Below are 21,115 nucleotides of genomic sequence, written 5' to 3'. Positions count from 1 at the left end.
TAACATTACCTACAATTTGATACCAAATTTGACACAATTTGAAGAAAATTATGTTTATGTTAATGTAGCCTGACCTTTGACCTCCATTTCAGGTCACAAAAGGTCAATTAAAAAATTGGCAACATATATTTTCTGATTCGTGTGATCAAGTAGAACATATTTTTAGATGTTGCCAAACTTTAAAGACCGTTGACGGAGTAAATACAACCTTACATCGATTGATAGCTAAGTAGGCGTATAACATAAATACCCCCAAAATAAATTAAATTTTCATAACAGTACCGGTATTCATAAAAAGATGATTGAACCTCAACCAGGCCATCCCTCCCAAATACTTGAAAAGTTACCCCTATTTTGATGGCGCGGTTGATGAAGTCAAAGAAGTTTAAGGGAATGTGCTACTGCCAGGCATGATTGGGTTTCGCCTTTAGAAAACACGTTTGTATTGCTATGTCAGAACAATAGAATTCTAGCACACATGGGGTCTATTGTTCTGACATAGCAATACAAACATGTTTTCTAAAGGCGAAACCCAATCATGCCTGGCAGTAGCATTCCCTTAAACTTCTTTGACATCATCAGCCGCGCCACTATAATAGGGGTACTTTTTCTAGTATTTGGGAGGGATGGCCTGGTTGAGGTTTGATCACCTTTTTAATGAAATACTTTCTAGATGGAAGATAAAAATGCTTAAATTGGGAATTGTATTATGAAGAAATATTAGCTTTCATTTTATATGTCATTTTGGTTTTCATTTCTCGGTCCGGTCTGGGACTTTAACATGACTTGCAAACGAACCTACATTTGGATGAATGAGAGTTAAAGGAAAATTAATGTAAGAGAACTTTACAGACTGTTAGAAAAACAAATTGCTCCTGGAAATCTTCAAGGGCATTAAAATTTTGCCTAGGGTTGTTTAAATTGTTACCATGGACCCTTGGAGCTAGTATATGATAGTGGAACTTGGTCCAAAAAAAGGGTAAAAAGTATACTCGTAATTTGAACAGGATATGAAAACTATCTTTTCTTGCCACAGATGAGTGCAAGGTCTGTGGGCCTCTTGTTATTCTATTGTACAGTGTATAGATTGATTCTAAAATTGTGTTAATGTAGTTTCAAAGTTGTGGTTCATTAAAATTAACTTTGATGTAATGCAAAATGCAGTGTTCTAATATTTAGTCCAGACAGGTTGAGAGCTCAACATATTGTGTGAAATATATTTTCCTCTGACATATTTTAAGCTCAGAGGTAAATAAGACATATTTTGAAAGAAATATCTTAAAATTTGCGTACAAAACAAATGAAGAGTTGTCCATAAAATCAGCCATTTTGAAGCCGATGTTGCCAATTTGAGGATCCCCGTAGAAGGTACAACGAGACTTTTCAAACTTCCATAAATCTCTTATTTTATAACCGATTTTGATGAAACTTTTTTAAAACTGTTCCTCTCATTGTGCTATTTCATTAAAAAAAGTGATTATTTCCATGGGTATTGGTCCCCTTTAATATGAACAGCAGTACCAGTTTTGCCTTTGTATACTTGGCAATATTTCTGCCATTTAATATTAAATCTGAAATGCATCTTCTGTTTGAATAGGGGTAATATTTGACAAAGTTTGAAATGTCAAACTATCATTGAACTTTCCATGAAAAACATTATTGCTTTAATTTGCATTGTTATGTAGACATAGTACCTTTTTTTAGGACTGTATATAACTAGTCTCTTTACCATGATGTGTGATATATATAAGGGCACATCCACACGGACATTCCTTTTTTTGTGTGTCCATAATGGAGATAAATTACCTGATATTCAAGTAGGCAGTACTGTACAGATTAAGCGAAGGGATATTCTTGCTTCTTAGATATCAGGCTGCTTATCTCTTTTAACTTTAATAACAGGAAAGAATGTTGGGCGTGGAATTTCCCATATACTGAAACGTTCCCATAATTCCATCAGGTTCTAAACAGCATGTGCGCAATCAAAATTGCTTGCGCCGCCATAGGAAGATTTAACCGTAACTTGGCGGGATTTTGGGAGATCATATGGCGGGGGGGGGGGGGGGTGAAGCCTGCAAGGCCCCTTCACTTCCAAACGTGCCAAAATACCCTGGCCTAGTTATAGGGTTGAACCAGTAAAATTCTGAAAATGTCATAAAAATCAGATGAAATATAACATATTTATTGAATTTTAAAATTTTTCATCATTTTAGGGAAACAGTTATAAAATATGCATATCGAATATGCACTGATGACGTCATTTCCCTACTTTTTCTTCTGTGTATTATATGAAATTACAATTATCAGGATTCAATAATCATTTAATGTGTAAGATCATCATTGTTTTAACATGTTTTCTTGCAAGGAAGATAATTTTATGAATGAACTAATGAATTGTGTATTTTGGATTTTATGTAAATGAATTTTTAATGACATTATTAAATTAAACTTACCAGAATTTAATTTTTGAGTGTTTTGTGTTCAATTTCATTGCTTCAGTATACCTAAAATACAGACACTTTAATTTAAATCTATTAGGATTAAAAAAATATAAGTCCCATACAGGATTGCTTTTAAATCTCTATCAGACTAAATTTTAATCCAATAAGACTTATAATTTAAATCTATTAGACTTATTTTTAAGTCCTTTACAGATTAAAATTTTTTAATCCCTGCAAAGACTTATTTTAAGTCCACATCGATTGGTCCCTACCTACACTCCATGAAAGACTTAAAAATGAATCCTTTAGCTTTAAATTTAAGTCCCTGAAATTTAGAGTGTACATAGTTTCATTGGGAGTTAAATGTAGTTAGACCATGGACCTCCATGTACCTATACTACAACTCAATACGTATTAAAATCAGGGAACGTATGATACAAAATTATAATCAAATATATAAATCTCTTTGGAAATTAATCATAGGCCATACGTATTCCGATAGGAGCTGTGGTATAAAGCTAACATTATTATCAGAATTTGATAGAGTTGCATAAAGTAGAGATGGGCATAATATAGCATGTCGTACTCTATAGTAAAGTTGCTCTATATGGATTACTGTACAACTCGACGACGCTTAGTTTCACTAAAAGAAAGAGATCGATGCAGTACTCCCTTTTCAGTTGTCTTCATGTATATTTTTTTTATCTGTCTTTGAAAATATATATTTTTACATTTGAAAGTTATGAGGTCTCCCCTGTCGTGTCGCCCCTGTAATGTAGCTATATAGGCCTATAGGTGTTGATAGATGATACTGTCATTTTTGTGTTGGGTTGGGATCTGAGCCTTTTAACCCATTGATCGTAACTGTATTAATATGCAAAACGATCTGAATACATTGAAATTATGAATAATTTATATTGCTGCCATGCCTATGGCTCTATATGGCACAAATTGAATTTACATCACAGCGAAGAATACTTCCCGATTATCCAAACCTGAACATAAATTATACCGCATAATGGTATGAAATTGATTTTAGGGAATATATTCCTCTCATGATATACTAGTAATACTTTCATCACGATTTTTTTTTCTTTTTGAGGTATTCGTCTAAAGTCAGACGGATTAGACCAAATCAACAACACCAATCTACTTTCTCACATCGAGCATTGACCCTATTTGAGCTAGTCGATACAATGATGAATACTCCCATTGAGAAGATGGAGTATTTTACCCATATAGTCACATTACTCTTTGAATAGAAATGTGAGAGGACATCTATAAAGCGGAACTGATAAAAACCCATGCATACACAGGTATGATACAGTAACCTGTATAACAAAGGGAACAGATCTGAAGAAAGGCGGGAGCCATCAGGAGGAGGGAGGGGGGGGGGGGGGCTGGAGGGGGTAGGTGTTGTTTTTAATGAATGTTAATTGTATGCTAGATATTTGAAACTTTTATTTAAAACTTCATAAAACTCTCGATCGTGTATCTCACTGGTTGTTTTCTTATTAAACAACAGTTATGGCCAACAGTTGATCTAACATTGAATACGTATATGCCCTGATGAATAATGTTATTGGTGACGAAAGGAAGAATAAATGTCACAATCGTCATTTTTATCGGATAATTCATTTAGCATAAATGCATGATTTACTTGATTTTGACGTTCCATTCAATGTCAAAGTTATATAAATGGAGGTGATGGAGACTCTGCAGAATGATGATGAAATCTTTTGTTGCAATTAATATCCAAGTAATGATTATCTGAAAATCTGATGTGTGATGGTTGTTTTGTACAAGTTTATCTGGAAGTCTATACACGACGTTAACCATAATTTGAAGTGCCCAATATGGACCTTGTGTTGCGAATCAACTAAAATGCACGTTTACATACCGTATATCGAAAAGAGTTTGACGACAAAATCTCTTCCGAAGAATGGAAAGTTCAGAGGATGTAATCCTATTTCCCTATAGTGCGTTTTTTACACATTGAATACGAGTTAATTGGAGGGATATACAAATTAATCTGGATTATCAAAGGGTAAACTTCAAGTTCTAAACTTTAAATCCCTTTTGTGAATTTTGAAAAGAAAGGGCCATTGAGTTTCTGATGATAGGAAAGGTAGGGTATAATCTCCTTTTCTTGCAAAGTTAATCCTGAACTAACGAGTTCAGTAACTGCTAGGATCAAGGATAACGTATAATTGCTGGTTATTATGATGTTGTTACTTCTTACAAATTTTTTTGAGAAAAATCGAAGAAAAAACACACACAAAATGTTGAGAACCGTGTGTTAGAGCTCATTGAACTTTAAAAGTGGAAACCTGAAAGTTTTGTATCAATATTTTCAATGGAAGGTCTTTAAGTCAATGGCCATCTCTCTTTCTCCTCCTTTTTCCTACTCCTAAGATGCGATCAATCAGGATCGACTATCAGACTATTGTTATCCTTATGCAATGACTTTTATATGCTATTGTGTTTGAGTTCATTAACCCGGTCTATTGATGTTATATACACAAAAGATGGGAGTGCGCCGTTCGAATAGATGAACGATAGTGGTGATTGCGGGTGTATTCTTTTGAAGTTGTAATATAAAACGAAGCGTGAATATTATACAGTGCTACTATCAATGTAGAGGACTATGAACAACAGGTATGGTGAGAACTTGAGTTGGAAAGACAAATCATATCATCAAATACACAATACAATTATTTTATCGTTAGGGGAGTTTCGTTTCCACGTATTACACCAATTGCAGTGAAATTCATAACAATATGCCTATATAATAATGGAATCTTTCTTAGATGTTAAAGTATCGGACTAATAAATATGCCTCAATATGCACACAACTTATATTGGTAGGCTATATGCATGCAGCATATTATGTGAATAGTAGACGATATTTGTATAGAAGCTTGGCACATTCATGACATTCGCTGGACTTGGGTGACAGCAGTACATTGAATGAAAACATGCAAAAAAAAAGGGTTTGTATTTTATATGTTCTCTTCATTCATTTCTTATATATACACAGTATAGTTTAGTGTACATGTTGTGGCTATAATAACGCGTCTCCATGAACTTGCTTACGTTCATCAACCAAATGCTAAAGGTATAAGGTGGTGTTCGGACATGAAAGCCTTTGAAGAAAATCGATATTCCATTATTCAAATGAGACCCAATATTACGGTAAGTTGTAACGGAGCATAAACATTTTCTATAACCCACTTCCTCACAGCTTTTGAAAATGCCCACATATATCGATCCAGCTGTATATATATTCGGAAGCTAGTGAAATATACATTTAGAAAGAAACGAGAACAACTCACGTTATTTTCTCCTGTCTTAAAAGTTATGAAAGTCGTTTTATTCTGAGACTTCTATTCTGATGGAGTCAGAACTGAGGCAGATATACAGCTTTCGGAGATTTAGCGGTCAAGATACATGATATTAATGGGGGGGGGGGGGGTATATAGGGGCTCGAGCGGACATCATCTTTACCCTTGTGATTTCACGAAATGTATGCAATAGCCCAATTACTAGGTGCAAAATATTGCAAATGATTATTTGTACGAACAAGGATGTCAATTTATGAAATATCGATTAAAGATCTTGAAATTACCCTCTTGTCCAGATAAAGCAACTGATTATAATCACTTTACAGTTCAAGTGAAGAGCTTTCGTTGTCAATAAATTTGCTGCTGTCTTGTATAAGGTATAAAGTCTTGATAATGTAGGACTGAGAACCATTTTACCATACAGTTAGTGTTGATTTTGAAATGAAGGCGGGTTACGATATGGGTTATCTTGTTGACGAAAATCAAATGAGTTATTATTGCTTGGGCATTGACACGTTACAACCGTGTACTGAAGGGGGCGCTATGACAGTAATTGGTTATAGTCCCGTTATAGTACATATACCTCCATTTGTCGTGTTGACCGTTAATAAAAGCCTAAAAATAGATCAAAATACTGCTGAATTTGTGATGAAAATCCGTTAAAGAAAAATGATGTCATGAGAAGTTTTTAGTTTGTTATTTCACAAACGAGCATCTCCTCCATGTTATGTTGTGTGATATAAACTCCCCCAAATGCCACTTTCTTACAAAAATTCAAACTTTGCTTTGTACAGTGGACATCAAAAACAATATTCATGTCCCCTACTTTAAGATTTTTTTTTATCATACTCCTATTAAGATATTTGAATTTATAAAACAAGATACACAGAGAAGCTACATGCATATGAAATTTGAATTTTAAAAATTATAACTCTCTTCTTCTTTGATCAAACCTTCATATTTTTACTTTTCTGCTTTTATTACAACCAACCTATCAGACGAGTTAAGTGTAAAGCACTACCCCAGCTTTAGCACAGCTACACTGATCGGGCGCACAAGCATTCAAGGAATTCCTTCCTACCAGGTACCCATTTACTACAGCTGGGTGAAGAGTGGCAAATGTAGATAAACGCCTTGCCAAAGGACACAAGTGCTGCTGTGGGATTTGAACCCCAGACCTTGTGGTTCAAATTCCGGAGACTTATCCACTGAGCCACAACATCTTTACATTTACTGCTCAGTCAACAAACACAACTCGATGGCAGATAAATAATAAGAGATCTTTCAGACTAATAATCTGTGTCACACTATTTATTGACATATTTGAATCATAATAAACTATGCATACACAATAATGTGTATCAAGGCTACTCTACAAAGGATAAAGTTTTTAGAATACTTACATAAATAGATATTGCATCTTTGACTCATTCAAACTACATGTATTATCAATTGCAGTAAATATATATATTTCAATAATAGTATCATAAACAAAGTCATGATTTCAGAACATTATTTTTTGCTACAATCAATAAAAACATTATTTCTTTGCTCTGAAACAATATTATTACAAAATATTTTCATACAGTAATATACTTCCAGCTCGAAATGAGTGCCAAGTAGGTGTTTCATCAAGTGATTTTTAAATGGTTTTATTTATGAACTACTGTAATTCTTAACTTTGATTGGCTGAAAAAAAAATTGGGAAAACCAATAACAAGTTGCTTTGTGAAAAAAAATCTACCTTTAAAAAACAAACTGTGAATCATATACTAGTACAGGATGACAAATGTGTCTACTACTTCTACTACTACTAGGGGGCTAGATATGGCTTATCACATAAAATCAATAAAAATTGCGAGCAAGTGAAATAAGTAAAAATTTTGACATTTCTATTACAAAAATCTAATATAATGATTGATTTTGACATTATATTCAGAAAATAATACCAGATTTAACCTTTCTCTCTTTCCTTTTTTTGTTGAATCGTGAATTTTTGTTTGTTGGAGGGTGCGGGGCAATTGCCCCCCATCTGTATGCTTCTGCTGCCGTTACTGTTACTACTACTTCTTATAATACTACTACACCTACTACTACTACTGCTGCAGCTACTACTACCACTACTACTACTACTACTACTACTTTTACTTTTACTACTACTACTACTACTTTTACCACTACTACTACTACTACAACTTCTACTACTACTACTACTACTACTACAACTTTTACTACTACTACTGCTACTACTACTACTACTACTACTACTACTACTACTACTTCCTCTATTATTACAAATCAATATAACATGGTACTATATCATTATGCAGCACTATTCTTCTTTCCTTTTACTTATCAAGTTCACTCATGCATGATCAATGTGAAAAATAACACACATCTTAATGTCCACCTAGGACACAGCAGATGAAAATTATTTTCTTTATTCATATTTGGATCAAAAGTGACATATTAATAGAAACAGCTTACTAAAAAGATTCACGGCAAAAACACATCTAACCTTTTATCCCTCCTTTTTTTTGCTCAAATCAAATATCAAAGATAATCCTCCTGAAATGATTAACTTTTCACATAATATCTTGGGAATACAGATATTCCATTCTCATCACTGAAGATGAAAAAAAAAGTATGTTTGAAAGAACTATTTTATGATTGAAAAAAATGCATCGCCATTTACTTATTTACTTAATAAAAAAAGTCAGAATCTGTTTGAAACTGGACATTGTGCATCATGCATAAATAAGTTATTTCAGTAGAGCAGTGAGGTTGTGTAGTCTACACATATCATACTTAGAACAAACAGTATGAACGAAATATTCCACCAAATGTGCAATAGAAACCTTGCCGTTTTGAATTTGTCAGAAATGTTTAATATATTATCTATTATTTCATCCATATCACTTGACACTTGTTTTGATTTTCTTCCTTTTTATAATACATAAATGTATGATTTGTCGATTCAGATACCGCCTATGAACTAGTAACACATACACTCCATTGGCACCACAATCAGTAAAAAATAGCACATCACAAACTATAAAAACAAAAAAGGAAAATTCCCAGAAAGTAAAAATAGAGTTCTTATATAAGGAGATGTATTCAAAATCATTAAAACATCACTTTCATTAAAAGCATTATGTGCATTCCAATACTGTAAATGCCTGTAATATCATCTTCTATTTTACTGTGATATCCAAAGAACCATTAATGTCAGCTTATCTAATTTCTCTGTAGTTGTTTAAATGGCTATTATTTTATTAGTATGCCGTGACTTGGATAAGCCGTTGAGTATAAGCCATTTAAATTACATGTACTTCAACAGATTCAAATCACTGTTGTCTGCCACTAAAGGTATAGATATTATCTAAATTTACATCTTCTACCTCCATTAAATCATGAAATATCTTTTCACATGTTCATATGAAATGTAAGTAAACATAGCATATCTTTTATCTGGGTCCTCATAACATAAAGCTTAGTGAATTGTTGCGGGAGAGATTTATTGATCTTTCATACGCAATCATCAATGCAATCAATAGTGAAATCAACCCCACAGTAATCTTTATGTTATGGAGCTGAATACCAAGAATGTTTGATTGTCTACATCAGAAGGATGTTAATGAATGATATCAACCCTGTTTTCATGAGGTAACATGGCAACAAGAGGTACTCAGATATCTTATCTACATTGTAGGAGGTAAGAGTAAAAGATAAAATTACATAAGTAAAAGTTGAAGCACCACAAAGAATTAAAAAATAAAAACACAACAGCTGCACACACATATGGCTTGGAAGCTACTGGGTTTCATTGACAACCTTTGGTTCCTCATTTGATGAAATCACTGATGAGAGCATAAGAGAAAGAAAGAGAGAGCAAGACAAAGAAGAAAAGAAAGACAGAGAGAACTATATTATCATAATGGAAGAATATACAAGTCAAGATGAGATTTGCATAAGGATAACTTAAAATTTACTAAAACTATCCTAAAGTAAGCATCCAAAATGAAATATATTCAAAAGTTTACAGTCAAATATTTTGCAAGCGTGACTTGAAATCAAAGTTACATGTAGTATAACATAATGCATCACATCATTCATTGGTCAAGGAGCATGAATGAGATTATAAACTTGATACAATGAGAAATTCAGTGCAAAATCATGACTAATTTATCTTATTCGTGACTTATTGAAGGTCAAAATTAATTCCCTGTGTAACAGTCCCAGGAAAGGTAATTCTAAATCAATATGTTTACACAATTTCTAAATAACACCATCATCTTGTTTACAGCTAACAAGGAAATAGAAATGGTCATTAACAGGAAGCAAAATATAATTATTGCAGTATTTTGATATTTCAAATGCATTTGAACAGATGTTGTACCATTCAAAAATTACTTCCCATTAAATATTACAATAAGAGACGTCAGATGGGTATTCTCAAAATACAACTTATGCATATATGTTCACACAACTTTCAGGTATTGGAAGGGTCTTGACCACATTACTCCACATTCACAACAAAAATGTTTAAAATCTAAAAATGTATTTTTATTCAGAATTAACAGGAAAGAATGGAAACTTCAGTCTATGTACCCAGAGATGGTCAGATTGACTTAGCTATGGAAATAAACTTAAATATCTGTATGCAATAAATTCTATTTTTTCTATTACTATTTTGTCATTCATCCTCTTACTTTTAAAGAAATGTAGACATATGTTCACTTTTGCATAAAAACCTTTTCCTCTCATTACATACCAAAATTACTTTTCAAGAAACTTTAGTTTGGAGGAAATCTATAGTTGGTAAATGAGCTGATGACTTGCACTCCATAAAAGTATGGTCTCAGTTGAGTAAACCTTGGTCTCAGTTTACTTAACCTTTGATAACTTTATCAATGCTATGAGAATACTACAGATTATGTTTTTTGTTGAATGAAGACATTATATTTCTATATGAATTACCTCAAAATAGATGGTAGCTTCGATGAATAAGCAATATTTTTATGTCCACATCCCTCTTCACTATGAAATGAAACCATTTGGATTGGATCTGCTGAGGCTGGTCTTCTTTCAACAGCTATATCATAAAGCTTGGCAGAAAAAAAAAACATGTTGGTAGTTAGTCAAATATAACTGATTTCTAAATGTCTAAATAACAATTATAAATAAAAGGTATTTCTATACAGTGTTACATACTGATAGGTAATGCACAAATACATGTTGCAAACCCCCTAATCCCTTTCCTGCATCTAAATGAATATAATTCATTCATTAATTTTACAATGACAGATATATAATATAGATCTTTCAGAAGAAAACTACTTTTGTATCTCAGCATCTCCCAATTTTGTATGATAAATATGATAAAGTTTACCTTCCTGCCTAGGTCATGTGGTACAATCCAGTCATCTTCAGCATGAAGAATAAGAATAGGACACGTCACATGCTCTATGCTGAAAACAAAATATAATCAAATTTTCTATGATTTATTTAAGAAAAATACAAAAGAATATTGTTATTGTATTATTTTCACCAGCAACAGCATCCTAATTTGCTGGCTTCTTAATCAGGTATCACTCATCTTTGAAAATAGAAGTATTTTACATTTTAAACACAAACTTAAAATAGTTCCAGAATTGTTCCAGAAAACTTGACTGCAGCTTTCATGAGATTACAGCGATATATAAAAGAAAGACTGGATTCCAGGACTTGTATTTCCTTTCCTCAGATAACAGAGATTAACTGATTACCGTACACTATCTCTTTATTAGCATCTTTCTTACACATCATCTAATGGGTGCATTAAGTGAACAAGTGGAATGCCTCTGACAGTCTCCCCTGCATTGATTTGATATAGCAGCAGTGCTGACTTTGAAAATACCTATTTATCAATTATTCACAAAAGAGAACATAATATGATAATTATATGACATGATAATACTATGTCCATTGACCCAAAGTGACCTTTGACCATGATCATGTGATCTAAGATGTGTGTAAAACAATCATTTATACTTGATTACCCTTATGTCTACATTTCATGAACTGTATCCATAAACTTTCTAAGTTATGATGCCACTTCAACAAATATCCCCAACATGACCAAAGTTCACTGACCCTAAGTGACCTTTGACCTTGGTCATGTGACCTGAAACTCACACAGGATGTTCAGTGATACAATCACTCTTATGTCTAGACTTATGAACAAGATCCATAAATTTTCAAAGTTACGATCATAATTCAAGAAATACCCCCAACATGGCAAAGTTCATTGACCCTAAGTGACCTTTGACCTTGGTCATGTGACCTGAAACCAAGGCAGGATGTTCAGTAATACTTGATTACCCTTATGTCCAAGTTTCATGAACTGGGTCCTTTCTAAGTTATGTCATTTCAATAACTTATCCCTAGGTTAATATTTAATGTTGACGCCGCCGTCGGAAAAGAGGCGCCTAGTCTTGCTCTGCTATACAGGCGAGACAAAAATGATAATTTTCCCTATGAAGGAACTGTATTATACATGTACTTGTGGTCAAATTTATACCAATGTGAGCAGATGAATATGAAGTTGTATATTTGAGGTTGTACTCTTCTTACCATTGTCATGTTTATTTCTGTATCATAGGATATAGAAGGGTAATGGGAACTTACTTAACATCACTCTGAAAGTATGGAGCTGTAGAATTAAAAGCTTGATCAAAGTAACCTCTGCTGTATGGAAGAATGTTCCAAGGCTATAATAGAAGACAAATATACAGCTACATGTTATCTCACAATTCTCTTTTATAGATCAATCTAAGCGAAAGTCTGTATTACGCTACTCTGAAAATATGGAGCCACAGAATTAAAAGCTATATCAAAGTAATCTAAGTTTTATGAAAGAATGTTTCAGAGATATAAATTAAGACAAATATTGCGCGAATTGTTGAGGGAGGGAGGCCCCCTGCCCCCCCGGCCTAGATATGGTTAAAAGCTAGATCAAAGAAACCTTAGTTGTATGGAGGAATGTTTCAAAGATATAAATTAAGACAAATATTGTTTACATGATATATCATATATTCTATCTTTCATCTCCTGTCTTTCTCCCTTCCAGACACTCTCTTCATCACTCTCTCCTCTCCTTTCATCTCACTATCCACCTCTCTATGATATCATCTTACAGATAATCTTACAATTCATGAATATGTCCCATAGCTGCATCAACTAGATAAAGAGTTATTTACCATTCCAAATGGATGTCTCATGACCTCATCAAGAAGGTTGTTGAATGGTGCTTCTAAGACTAGACCTGTAGGACATCCATCTATCAAATAAGAAATATAATATATTTATCATTACACACAGGATGACTACAATATGTTTCAGTCAAGTGTAGAGTATAGTGATTTTATGCATTAAACTTTTATGCAAAATCAAATTATTTTATATTTAAATGGTTTGCCATAATCTGACAATAAAATAGATTGCAAAACTAAGTGTATCATTCATGTTACAAGATTCAACAAAGTAGATTTTCTATAGTACTGTTCATACTCACCTTCTCTGCATATTTTTGAAGTGAATACTGTGGAAATCCTGAAAGAAATAAAGAACAAATAAAAGTGGAATTAGATGCTGAAAATCAAAACTCATCATACAATCAACATACAAAATCTACAAATATATGTGTACATGTATAGGCATTTACAGTGATGTTTGTCTCGAGAATATTCTATTTTAAGGAAACTATTATTCTTACATGTATCTTTAGCACACATAATGCACATAGAAACAAAAGTAAAGAGAAATCTTTTGAAAACAGCTGAATATTTACATCAATAAAACAAGTTTATTCAACTTGAGAATTTATTAAATTGTTGACCTGCAACTGCAAAAGAATGGAATCAATTCATTCATTTGAGTTAGTTATGAACAACAGGTTGAATATTGAGTTCATAGAACCTTACCCTGCTCCAATGGAATGTCCCCAGATGTAGAAAGGGGAATCCCCTGTCCTTTCTCTCAGCCATCTATACACTGCTCTTACATCATCATGAATACCATCCAAAGTTGTATAACCTGATGAATCTCCATATCCTAAAAAAAAATATGGTCATTGGCTCATTTCTTGCTTTTGAAAATATGTATAAGAAAATCTTCTGGAAAACAGAAATTTATGTCATAAACTTGATAAGAGAAATTAAAAATGTGTTGCGGCAACCTGAAATTCAGGCAGGATGTTCAGTAATATTTGATTTTCCTAAGGTCCATATACTTTTTAAATATGATGCCATTTCAAGAACTTAACCTTAGGCTTAGATTTCAAGTGTTGACGCTGCCGCTGCCGCCATCGGAAAAGCGGCACCTATACATGTAGTCTCACTCTGCAAAGTTTCTCAACTAAATAATTACAAAAAAATAATAGAAAAATACTCTGATTGTACAGACCTCGGTAGTCTACAGCAACAACATGGAATCCAAGCCTAATCAATAATTCATACAATTCTACTTGGTGTGGATTTGCTCTGTAAAATAAAAAAAACAAGAATAAGCATTGTATTGTAGAAAGAGAGGAGAAAAAACAAGTGGAGTGCCTCTGGCAGTCTTGCCAGCATTACATGATTCAATATAGCAGCAGTGCTGACTTTGAAAACGACTATAAAATAATTATTTACAATAAACATTAATACAGTAATAAAAATACTACGTCCATTGACCCTATATGACATTTGACCTTAATCATGTGACCTAAGACTTGTGCAAGATGATTACTACCTCTATGTCCACATTTCGTGAACTATATCCAATATGGCCAAAGTTCAGTGACCTTAAATGATAGTTGAACTTGGTCATGTGACGTGAAACTCGCACAGGATTTCAGTAATACTTCATTACCCCTATGTCCAAGTTTCATGAACAAGGTTCAAATACTTTCTAAGTTATGATGATATTTCAAAAACTTAACCTTAGGTTAAGATTTTGATGTTGATTCCCCCAACATAGTCTAAGTTCATTGATCCATAATGACCTTTGATCTCAGTCATGTGACCTGAAACTCGGCAAGGATGTTAAGTAATTATAAGATGTCAATGTTGACACCACCATATCTGAAAAGAGGCACCTATAGTCTCACTCCGCTATGCTGGCAAGACAAAGATGAGTCATGAGAGAAGAGGTAAAGATTAAGATTAAGGAGAGAGAAAAAACAACTCAATACATTATTTGTATCATTTAATTAATCTTCTCGAGAAAATAATTAATAATGTTGTTCTTATACAGTGCATTTCAGACCTGAAAGGACTCTCAATGCACTTTACAAAAATAAAAAATTATACAATATAAGGAATTACTTAGAATAACAATTGGCAACATCAACATTAATCAGTTACATACATGTATGGCATAAGTATTTGGAAAGGCCTAGTTGAATACTTCATTAAAAAGAAATGTTATAAGTTGTGATTTGAAAAGTCCAGGATTATTTTGTGATCGAAGAGTACTGGGGAGGGAAATTCCAAAGGGTTGGGGCACTGTGGGAGAAGGACCTTTTGCCATGCATCTTAGTTTTTAGTCTGGGTACTTGAAGGAGTAGTTGAGTTGATGATATAAGTGTCCTAGAGGGGGTGTATGGAGAAACAAGTTCAGAAATATATTGAGGGGCAAAACCATGTACAGCATTAAATGTTATCAGAAGGACTTTGAAGCGAATTCGTGATTTGATAGGTAGCCAGTGAAGTTCTTTGAGGATTGGGGTGATGTGGTTGTGTTTCTTGGATCTGGAGACAAGTCTTGCGGCTGAATTTTGGATTCTTTGGAGCTTTGCTATATCTTTAATTCGCAATAATCAGTGTATATATATATATATATCATTAATTCCCAATAATCAATGTATATTTTTAACTTTCAATTTTACTTTCGGTTATTAGTACCTTGAACCTGAAATGCCATGGCAGTACATAATCACTGGTCTATGGTCTCTTAATGCTTTATCAAAGAACTCTGCTGACATTTCATCCTCTTCTCTGGCAGGTCTTACAGAAGTTGGAAGAATTTGCCTAAAAATAAAACATATACAGTTTGATTTTGAGAGATTTTATTATCATTGTACAAGTATCAAATATTATCAAGAAAATGTTATATGATTCAAATTTATGGTTTGTTGGATTAATCTAAATGATGATAAAAATTGTTAAATGAAATAATTTTCAAAGGTGATATACACCCTGCATGATTCCTTTGTAATCATTCAAAAAGTTTGTTTCTTCTGATTACATTTGAAATGTCACTATCCTTATTTTTGTAAGGGGAAAGCTTATTTCTAATTTTGTATAAAAAACAATTGCTATTAGCTATCACTTTTATAACATGATTAAACTTAAATCAATTTTAATCCATTCAAACAATTGCGCAACTGCTTACCAGTAATATGATGCGAAGTTCATCTTCTTATCTAAGATCATGCCACTACTATATTACCAAAGTATGAGACTTTCAAATTATTGTTTTTAACTGCAACTCATATATACAAAGTTTGCTAATCAATGTATCAAAGTAAAAAAACATTCAAATCAAGAAAATTCAACTAATCACACATTCACACATTATTAAACTAAAAGACATTTGTGCTTACATTTCTGAAATATCCTGATCAAAATCTCTGTGCAAAAGTTGAATAGTGATGTAAACATTACATATCCCTGATTGTAAACCCGTCTTGAATTTCATGTATACTTCATTATTTATTAAGCCATGAAACATGTCTGCTCCCAATAATTCCTAATTGTATAACCACAAAATGGTGAGTGATTTCGCATGAAAAAATCAGAATGCATCTCATTTCATATTCGAATAATTCTAATCAAACTGATAGCCAAGAATACCCTAAACATTTGACTCATCAAAGTGTTTACTCAAGAGTCATATAAGTATAATGAGCATTTAATATCATAAACATAATACACTTTTGTTCTGTGAAAATGGCTAATTTCCAAGTACATGTGACTATTGTCAAATACCACATATTATGAATGTATGTAAAAGATTGTTGGGACAAAAGAGTAGACAAAATATTGACCACATAACAAATGGTAATATTCATGAATAACATTGCTTATTAGGAATTACCCTGGAACAAGACTATACTTGAATGAAAGTCTTTTTGGCGCAAATATTCACTACTGAATGACACGCGCCGTATAAGCTAAAACAACAACAACAACATCTTACCACACTCCAAGCTGAACTCCATTGGTAGAAGGTAGATATACATTCCTTGCTCCTTTCAATCCATATACCTCAGGAGCATGGTAGTCTCTGAATACAGGACACTTGACTGTTTGAAAAAAATATGTGCAAAAACTTTTGAAAACTTCCAAATGTACAAAGTATGGACGTGATGATCATTTCCTCACATTCTTGTTGTAGAAGAGCATGAATTTAAAACAATTATTCTTTGTTTCTAACACTCCCACCAAGACATACAGGGATACTGTTAGGGGCCTAATGACCATTATTCCCCAAAGTATATAAAATAGCCCTTAGAGGATAAAAAAGAGGACCAATACATTTATGAAAAAATAATTTTCTTTAATTTTGCATTTTGTTGAATTATACTGTGAAAATACAATTGATTTTACATCTTAACACTAAAATCTTGATACACGTATGTCCTTGATGCAATTAACCATAACTATATTAACATTAAAAAATCCAGTACTTTTAATCAAACCATTTATTTGTTCAAGCTGGATCCAATACTATCATCACAGATAAGACTCTAAATACAAATATTAAATTCTGTCCCTAGAATAACTACTCACACAAAACATGAACCAGTTAATTTTTTTTCTAATTGCAAACCTTATCTGAAAGCAAATAACGTTTGTACCGGAATAAAAAGCAAATAATTTAATATACATCTGCAATATCTTCCCCAGTCATATGGAAGAGAAAACAAAAAGAACAAAAAAGAACAAGAAAGTTCAGACCCAAACCCTCAGCATTAAAGATGGAGAACACTGTTCAAAACTTGATATTTACTGTATACCAGTACTACAAACATCAACTGGTTAGATAATCATACTCAATGTAATACAGTTTGCATTTAGAAATTGTTAGAAACACAATTGCTTCTAAAATCTTCATCTATAACTCTGATCATGCTTACAATAATTTTTATCTTTATACAGAAGGGACATTTTAACATTAAGAATGGCTCAAGTTAAAACTATTAAAATATGTACATAAAGCCTACATGAAAATGATTTTACTCACGATAATTGAGGAAAATAAGTTGGAAAGCAAAGTCAGGGATGAAATGAACAAGAATTGGGAAGATCGTGTAGAACAAAATGGAATTCAGCAAACATAATTTCCATGTCCAACTCCATATTATCGCCCTCTTTCTAAAAGTAAAATAATCAGTAAAAAAAGGAAGAAAATCTGAAAGTTATCAAGGGCCTTTTCACAAGTGAATCTTGGATCATCATTTTAATGGTGATTGTAATTCATCTTTAGAATCATTGGACCTTTCACACAGAAAATTTGTAACATAATTTGAATGAAACTTCACTGGAATTCACCTCCGGAGTAGAATTTGAATTTGTGATTGTGTTTCAAAGTCTGAAGACTAATCCACTGGGGAACAATGCTCAAGAAATAAGACACTTCAACCAATCATTTAAAACAGATTGCTTATTTTTCTTCTCTCATTTATTCAATGAAAAATTTGTAAAGCCAAATGAATGAGGCACTAAAAGGTGAAACAATTGAATATGGAAATAAACGTCCCTGCGCTTGTAAATACTGTTTATAGAAGAAGGGAAGTTTTCACTTTCCTTGCTCAGCTAGATTCTATAATTGTAACAAAACAAAGTACAAGAAAGTTTATTATCTTAATATGGCAGATTTAATGGTGGCTTGTGGAAGTTTCATGAATTTCAAGAAAATATTGTTTGATATGATTTATTGTATGAAAAGTATTAGTTATAGAATGGTGTTTCTGATGTCCAGACAATTATGCAGATAAAACATCATTTGCTCTTGATTCTCTAATTTTGCTTTGTAATATTGTCCGATATTAATTTTGGTTGATTAATGAAATATTGATTGCAAAGTTCCGGACATACAACTATGGATGCCCCAACCCTGCACAGTGCCCCTTGTTTTCACATATATGCTTATCTACCAATTCTAATAAAAGAAGACCAACAACTACAAAATTTATATCTTCAACACATAGAGAGATATTCATTAAGAAATTTCAACTCAAAATGCTGGAATACAAATAGAAATTTCAGGCATTTCATGTAACGTCCTCAAAATCCATCCTTTTAATCAAAATCCCCAAATTATGTGTAAAGTGCATGGGTGGACAGACACAGGACATCACTCTTTTTTGTTCAATCTGGAAAAGAATATTCAAGGCTTTTTCCAAGAAAATCATTGACATTAAAAGTTTAATGAGATTTTTGGCATACTTGCTCATAAGAATATAAGGAACTTTATCATATGGAAATTTGATGGAATTTAGAAGAAATTCAGTTTAAATTTTATGTTAGGTGCACAGACATAAGGCTCCCTTCATAGGGTCTGCTTCATCTACATTACAGGTCATGCTGTAGATCAACCAAAATGAGCTCAGAAGCGGCAGCTTCTTGGCCACCTTCCTCTGTAAACGAACCTCACATTAGTGCGAGTGCCATGGGTTAGCAGATCTAATTGTTACTCACCCCCATCTCTCCTTTTTCTTGCAGGCCAACGCTTCCCAGGCAAATTTTGTCTCATCCTCACCTCGCTTACCGGTCACATCTCCACTTGTGTGGATTTTGCTTGTAGAAGTTGTGTCACCCCGGAAATGCATTGTCTTATACAATGGTGTATAATTACTGTTATTTCATCAATAGATTTTTGTAGCTTCCAAATCAACATGAAACTCTACTCAGAAAAAGAAGTAATTCAAATAAAAAGTAAATATACCTTTGCTCTCAATCTCAGTCAGACAAAAATTCAAGGACCTTACACATTTTCTATATAAAGTCAACAAACTATTAAAGAGTTTAGTTTACATTTACAGAATTTATCTATTTACCAAAGTCCCATATCACATTGGGATGACTGTACATTGGCAAAATGAACTGATGTACTATATAAACTAAATTACGGTTATTGTTTTTTGCCGTGAATATGAAATTTTGTATGAGAACATTAAGATTAATGAAAGAAAAAACCATAAGAAACTTCTGATGAAAGTGAGTGATGACTGTTCAATATTTGTAACAAGTTAATAATTAAGAAAAGCCATGATATTTTACTTATTTTGGTAATCATTTTTAGAAAACAATGCTTCACAAACAACACCCCTGGATATTTTACTCAAACTACCGCCTACTCTGTAGAAGTGCTCACCTATGTTGCATGAAAATGGTAAGCAGAATTCTACATCTATCACTGTCTCAGTCTTACCTCTCAAACTCCCCGTACTTGCGTACATAGTAAGGCCCACGTGATTCGGGGTGCCGCTGAGGGCCCAATAACACAAAGCTTAGCGATGAATAGCAAATATGAGAGAACACTTCTGATTAGTTCCTGGTTGGTATTTTGCGCCAAATACGCATGTAAAATTGATCTTGATAGGTCAGTTCATTTAGCAACTGATCTTTGTGTTAAAGAGCCCTGGGCTCCGTAACACAAAGGTTTGCGATGAATTGTAAGTATGAAAGAACCGCACTGATTAGCTCCCAGTCAGTATTTTAAACAGAGTGTGCATGCAGTGCACGTTGTGGGGGCGTATGTTGTGGCGTGCGCCTGTAATCCAAGCTACGTGGGGAAGTTACTAATTGATGCAGAAGTTCGAGGTTCGAACCCTGGTCACATCTTTCGGATGATGACGTTAAAGGCGGTCCCTGACGTAAATAATCATATCTGATTGAAACACGTCTGAAAAACTCAAATACACACACAATGAAGATCTTGATTGGTCATTGGTATTTCGCGATTAATTGCAAACCTTTGTGTTACGGAACCCTGGTCTAACAAATTAAGGCCATGACCAGCCATGGAATAGTGTCATAACAAATCAGGACTTACAAACAATTTTTGTGCCACATCAAAATTATTAGTTCTTTTTTATTGATGAATATCAGCTCGAAATGAGTGCCAAGTAAGTGAATGTTTCATGAAGCAATTGAGTGTTTCATGAAGCAATTTGCCAGTGATTTTCACTAAACTGTTTTGTGCTACTGAAATCATTAATTCTGATTGGCTGAATGAAGTTGGGAAAACCACTGAAAATTGCTTTGTGAAAAAAATCCCCCTTTTTCTTTTTAACACAAA

General features: G+C 33.2%; 1 protein-coding gene across 1 annotated transcript; it reads right to left on the bottom strand.

The window, feature by feature from the left end:
• Positions 1–7,998: 7,998 nt before the first annotated feature.
• Positions 7,999–21,091, bottom strand: LOC121419269 (lysophosphatidylserine lipase ABHD12-like). Its single transcript, XM_041613656.1, has 12 exons — positions 19,513–21,091; positions 18,056–18,186; positions 17,009–17,114; positions 15,712–15,837; positions 14,231–14,307; positions 13,750–13,879; positions 13,341–13,378; positions 13,027–13,106; positions 12,455–12,537; positions 11,178–11,256; positions 10,766–10,893; positions 7,999–9,645 (listed from the first exon to the last, which is right to left on the bottom strand). Exons 1-12 carry the CDS (start codon positions 19,641–19,643, stop codon positions 9,630–9,632), a joined length of 1,125 nt encoding a protein of 374 aa, XP_041469590.1. The 5' UTR covers positions 19,644–21,091; the 3' UTR covers positions 7,999–9,629.
• Positions 21,092–21,115: the final 24 nt, after the last annotated feature.

This window comes from Lytechinus variegatus, chromosome 7 (genome assembly GCF_018143015.1).
Source record: "Lytechinus variegatus isolate NC3 chromosome 7, Lvar_3.0, whole genome shotgun sequence".
In the NCBI taxonomy this organism is placed as follows: Eukaryota; Metazoa; Echinodermata; class Echinoidea; order Temnopleuroida; family Toxopneustidae; genus Lytechinus; species Lytechinus variegatus.
This window is presented reverse-complemented; position numbering and strand designations above follow the sequence as displayed.